The 6,506-nt window shown below is 41.5% G+C and overlaps 1 protein-coding gene across 2 annotated transcripts in view; it reads left to right on the forward strand.

Moving 5' to 3' along the window:
- LOC121871846 (nephrin-like) overlaps positions 1-6,021 on the forward strand; it is a 37,510-nt gene extending 31,489 nt beyond the window's left edge. Inside the window, exons 13-15 of one of the 2 annotated variants that reach the window (XM_042374388.1) lie at positions 548-660; positions 1,142-1,586; positions 4,207-6,021. In XM_042374388.1, coding sequence (XP_042230322.1) covers positions 548-660; positions 1,142-1,585 — 557 coding nt within the window. In that variant the 3' untranslated portion in view covers position 1,586; positions 4,207-6,021. The remainder of the gene's footprint in view (positions 1-547; positions 661-1,141; positions 1,587-4,206) is intronic. The other variant, XM_042374389.1, reaches the window with a different exon arrangement.
- Positions 6,022-6,506: the final 485 nt, after the last annotated feature.

Raw genomic sequence — 6,506 nt, forward strand, 5'->3', positions numbered from 1 at the left:
ATATAAGCTCATTACTTGTTTACCTGAGATTATTGTTAATTAATCTGTAGAGTCATTATTTTAGACTTAAGTTTAAGCAAAATTTTCAAGCGGTTAATACTAATAATCTCCAATACAGGTCCTCCTTAAGACACTCATTAAGGATCTGGAGCTGAGAAGTTTATAATATTAGTAATTATTAGTTGAGTTACCCAGCTACACCCGGCTTGTTATATGGGGCAGGAGAGTGCACGACAATTCCCTTGACCACTCGCACCTCCCTACCAAATTTCAGTTCCTTATTTTCAAATTTGTGTAAATACTTAAGAAAAATACAAACACACAGACAGAATATAATTTGTGTTTATTGATTTTTCGCCATGTGTAAACGATGGCGATTATTGGTGTTAGTGTTTGATGTTATAACCACTCCATGTGTTAATAATATACCCTCAACATGTATCAATCCTACCACATGTGCCACAGTATACCCATCCCATGTGTCACAACCACCCCATATCAAAATATACTTATCGCATGTGTCATATACCCACCTCTTGTGTCACAGAGGCCGACTCGTGGGTGGTGGAAGGCGTCAATACTATCAGCTCTGCGTCGCTACCCACAACCTACGCCACCTTACCCCGATCACAACACCTCTGTACTCTAGCTAATTACCAGGTGAGTGTTGTATACCTGGTGGCAAGGAGGGGAGGGAGGAGAGAGGGAAGGGAGGGGTAAGGAGGGGCTTGGGAGAGGAAAGGAGGAGGTGGTTGGGAGGGAGGAAACGAAGGAGGTGAGAACGATAGGAAGGAAGGAAGGGGAGGAGAAGGGTGGGAACAAGAAAAGGAAGGAAGGGAGGAAGGAGGGAGGGAAGGAGAGAAGAAAGGTGGGAAGAACAGAAGAAAAGGAGAGAGGGAGAGGAAAGAGAAGAGAAGAGTAGGAGAGAGAGAGAGGTTACAGGGAGCAATGAATGTAATATATGGATAGTGTGATAAATGAAGGTACTCGTATATAGGATACAGATAGAGAGATGGACTAATAATATACAAGTGCCAATACATCCATTTTATATATACTGTACTGTATGTAAACACTATAACCAGTACTTTAACTTACTTATCCCGTAAGGCACTCCTTCAATATAAACTCATTCCTCCAGCAGCAGCCCTGTGCCGCTGGGGACGTTCAGTACGCCGAACTCATGCTGGGGGGCGCCACACCAAGCCCCCAGCACCACGACATCAAAAGAGGACCTCCAGACCCCCAGAGAACTGCCACGACCAATCCTCAACACCACGAACCCCAGAGAGTAATCTACGCTACCCTGGACCATAAGAGGAGTCATTCTCACTATCCTCCGCCACACCAACACCCCGCCTACCCACAGCCCGTCGCTACCACCAACACCACGCCCACACATGCCCTCCATCTCCAGTCTACGCCCACGAACAGCGGCGGGCACCCACAAGGAACCCAGCACCCACCCTGGACCCCTTCTACAGCGTCTATAGGGCGCCGCCACTCCCTCAGACGTGACCCCCACACTGGAGACCCTGAGACTGTGGTGCCCTTGATCCCCAACCAGAAGGAGAGCTCCGTATAAGGTGGGTCAGGTGTGTAGTGGGTTCAATCTGTGGTAGGTCAGGTGTGGGGTGGGTCAGGTGTGTAGTGGGTTCAATCTGTGGTGGGTCAGGTGTGTAGTGGGTTCAATCTGTGGTAGGTCAGGTGTGGGGTGGGTCAGGTGTGTAGTGGGTTCAATCTGTGGTGGGTCAGGTGTGTAGTGGGTTCAATCTGTGGCGGGTCAGGTGTGTAGTGGGTTCAATCTGTAGTGGGTCGGTTGTGTGGTGGGTCAGGTGTGTAGTGGATTGAATGTGTGGTGGGTCAGGTGTACAGTGGTAGTAGTAGTGTGTGTGTCTGTCTGTCTGTCTTATGTGTGTGTGTGTGTGTGTGTCTAATAATAATAATAATAATAATAATAATAATAAACCACTGTTAGCCCCAGAGATAAATCCCTGAGTTTCCAGACCCTGCCGCGTGGAGGCCAGTGGTGAGAGGGTCCTTTTTTTTTTTTTTTTAATTGTGTGTGGTGAAGGTGGGTGTGTGGTGAAGGTGGGTGCGTGTGGTGAAGGTGGGTGCGTGTGGGGGGTAATCATTGGGGGAAGCTGTTCACCAGGCTAAGGAGGCTACGTACCCCCTCCTCCACCCGGTCAGCCAGGCCTGTGATGGTTATTTGATTACTTTTCTCAGTTTTTTTAGGGACTTTTATGTGAATTTTGAAAGTTTGAGTAAAGTACCGAATATTTTGGCCCTGAAGACCAATAATCTTTCCGTGTAGGGCCTTAGGGATGTAGATAATTTGGGTTACAGGAGTGTTGTTGACCTGACGCCGCTCCTCTTGGTCAATCAAAGACCGTATGTGGAGGACGGCTTCCTTGACTTTAGTCTTATTTTTCCCTTCGACCACGATGGGCTCATCCTTTGACCCCTTGCGAGGGATACGCACCCGGATGTTGTATTTGTCTTGTATCTCCTTCACGGTGGAGCCTCCTGGGCCAACCACTGCACCAAAGAGGCAGTTAGCTGCCTTAACCGTCTCCGAGACCGTCTCCGAGACCGTCTCCGAGACCCATTGTTCCCTCATACGGGACACCCATGGAGCTACAGGGCGACTCTTCTGGTCGACCTTGGTAACTGTCCGACGATCCCGTCGTTCACCTGAGTTACTTTTGAAACTTGAGGTCATATTTGATTATACCAATAACAGCGTAGGACCAGACCACAAGACTCAGATTTGAGGTGTAAGAAAATAATGTAGTAAGAGGCTGTAATACTGAACCTGTTATAGTGAACATGTAGCGAGTTATAGTGAACCTGTAGTGAACCTGTTATAGTGAACATGTAGCGAGTTACAGTGAACCTGTAGTGAACATGTACAGTAGCTAGCTACAGTGAATATGAATTTATAGTGAACCTATTATAGTGAACATGTAGCGAGTTACAGTGAACCTGTAATGAACATGTTCAGTAGCTAGTTACAGTGAATATGAATTTATAGTGAACCTATTATAGTGAACATGTAATTATAGTGAACCTGTTATAGTAAACATGTAGCAAGTTACAGATAACATGTAGTTTTAGTGAACATGTAACACGTTAAAGTGAACATGTTCTGTAGTCGTAGTGAACCTGTTGATTTAGTGAACATGTTGATAGAGTGAACCTGTCATTAGTGTCATAGTGAACATGTTGTTAGAGTGGGTTGAATTTGTGGTGGTCAGGTGAGCCAGGATCCTCCACACACACACACACACACACACACACACACACACACTCAGCCTTGATAGACTGATTGAATAACTGAGTGAAGGCTTTTAACATACGCAGGTGATAATTGTTTTTACTAATTAGGTCCTATACTTATATTCCTTCAGTTTTAATACTATATATTGACACCAAAAGGCCTTAACGTGATAATATTCATATCATGTTGTTAACCTTTGTATGACACCAAATATAAATATGTCTAATGTAGCGGTATAAGACATGACATACAGTATAGGACTCTAAAATTCTGATGACCTTTTGGTTCCCGTGCGACTCTTAGGGATGTGTGTGTGGGGGGGAGGGAGAGCCGTAATTGAATATCCTAATTAATTCAGAGATAATTTGCTTTAATTCATTGTGTTTGTTAATTGTCCATTTTCCGTGTGTGTGTTTTTGTGTGTTTAATCTCACCGGTAAGAAAAGTTAGTTTCTCTTATAAAGATTTTTAGAATTTTTTTTTTATAATCTCAACCGATGCTTTTGATTTCTTATTCAAAAACTTTAAAGTCTAGTGGTCAGGATTATTTTTAATTACTGTGAAAGCTGTGTTAGTTGATTCTATTCCAATTATTCCTTTTGAGTAGTTTTCGCCACATTTGTCTTTGATCCAGAAGAACTTAGCTAGGGAACGTTTCAGTTAATTTATAGGTGTTTTTTTTTCAGTCGTAATTCATTCTCTTTTGTTTCGTCGAACCACTTTTACAAATTATAATAACATTGCCTTTAATGAATCGTGTTTTTGACATCTGTAACCTAGTGAAAGGTAGTTTATGTTGTATGTATTGTCTGTAACTAACCGTGCATATGTGTCTGTCTGTCTGTCTGTCTGTCTGTGCACGTGTATGTATACAGAAAGACAGACAAGAGGCCTGTAAATCTCAATAACATTCTCCCCAACAGGTCTCAGAGGCTGGTACTTGATCTCTGTCAAGCGGTCGGTAGCGAGGATCCTGGGAGAGAAACATCGTACAGTACACCATAATTACCAAGTAAATCTTCCAGTGTTGGTGCGGTCACTACACGCCAAAAACCTGACTTGTGGTGGTGGTGTTTATATTGTGCAAGTGATCTGGTGTTTGATGGAAAATAATACTGAAACTCGAGACAGAAATGTAATTGAAAACATCCAATAAATTACATGTCTTGGAAAGATCACAGTAAAACTTCTCTATTCACTTGTGGTCATTACACTTAACTTACATCACTCACACTTAAACAATATGTCAGTGGAGGTCGAAACTTCTGCCATGTAAAGTGGGTTTGATCTTTCTAATTCGATGTTTCGTTAAGTCCACACTGCTGTATAGACATGGGTGGTGACAGTGAAACAATGGTCTTTTATTCCCGCTGTTAGGTTGTCGGACTCCAGTGAATCTCTGAGTGACTGGAGAGGACATTCGTGGGCGATAACAGTGAAGTTGAGACTCTTGTAAACTGTCAGCAATGGATACTTGTTATATGTTGTGCTCAGGTAGTTGTAAGGCGTTAAATTAAACACTGGAGGGGAATATTCTTTGTTGATATGTTGAAGGGGGGCGGGGGGATGGCGGGACTAGGCTGTGGTAGTGTGTGGTCGAGAAGAGGAGCCTTCTAGAATGTTGTCTTCACATACTCTAATGCCTTCCTACGACACAAGGGTATAGTTGTCCTCTTGACGTTTATATACCATGAAGAAAACTATATTTTTAATTTTCATCTTTAGGGCTGCAGTTAGTCCCTTTTGACATACTAGTTTTTAAGATTTTAATAACTTCGTCAAATATATTATTTATGCCATTTTGTCGTGGGAAGGCAGTCTGATCCGAATTCACAATCAGCTGAAAACTGTGTTCAATCTCTCCAGATTCTTAAGAGATTCGTCCTTGATTTTTTCTTTACCTTAACTGACAACGTGAGAAGGTATCAATCTGGGTCCAAAATAGTGTTGTCATTGTATTGAGGCTGCATAATACGAGGCTGTATTGTGACTCACCAGTTAAAGGGGAAAATGAATGGTCCAATCACTGGGAATGAGAGTCCCAGGTATGTCTAATATGTACAATTTATTTGCAGTTCCTAAACATATGTATTCGCATTTTATTTCAGCGTATCAGTTTGCAAGTTTTGTTTTAAGATTTTGGTTTATTTCACCAAAACCTATTTTCATCAGTAATTAACCTGGTCTGTGTACAGGAGTGTTCAGTATTTTACACACCATTCACATTGTACAGGAGGCCAGAGTCTGGCTCTCTGGGGCCTGAACATAATATCAATTAATGTTCAGCCTACATTTCCAGGGACTGTTTACACGTGTTGATTCAGGCGCGTCATTACATATAAACACTGGCGAGTCATTCCCTGGAGCTTCTGGCAATGATTGCCCAACGTTGTAAGATCTGACCTGTGGAAACGTGTTGCGCCCCCAGGCTTATAGGCCCCGCTGCTGGACACTTAATTAAATTTTTTTTTATTTATCATTAATTTATCTTCTTTTTTTTTTGCTCTCTAATGGTAACTATTCTTGGGATGTTGCTCTTTTTCTATTTGCTAATTTCCAATATGTTTTATCATGTTACCATTAACAAAGTACATATTTTATAATAATGTAATGAAAATAAGTTAAATTGAACACATTTGATATATATATATATATATATATATATATATATATATATATATATATATATATATATATATATATATATATATATATATATATATATATATATATATATATATACCTGCCATGAAATATACGTCTGATAATTCATTTTAGAATTATCCTACCACAAAACCTGCATTTATTTTATTAAACCAACCTAAGCATGGACACATCCTCCTTATGAGGATAATTGTTTATAATATATAACTTCACCACAACATCTACAGCAACACCAGTAGCTTCTCCTGACGCGGTATAGCAGGTCTTAGCCCGCACTACCTCTTGATCACCTACACCCGCCCACCAGCAGAGCTTCCTGGGGTGACTCGTCCCGACATACCCCGACCAAACCTAACATTACCTTATGTAGTTTAACCTAACAACTCAGCCCAACTTCATTTATCGTGCCCTACCCGAATCTAACCTAACAATACCTTAAACTAACAATAACCCAAACTAACAATAAACTAACTGTTATGCTATGTTACGTTAGGTTCTAATATAACATAACATAACAATAACCTAATCTAACCCAATCTAACCTACCTTAACTCTATAT

The sequence above is a fragment of the Homarus americanus genome, unplaced genomic scaffold, assembly GCF_018991925.1.
Source record: "Homarus americanus isolate GMGI-L3 unplaced genomic scaffold, GMGI_Hamer_2.0 scaffold39675, whole genome shotgun sequence".
NCBI lineage: Eukaryota > Metazoa > Arthropoda > Malacostraca > Decapoda > Nephropidae > Homarus > Homarus americanus.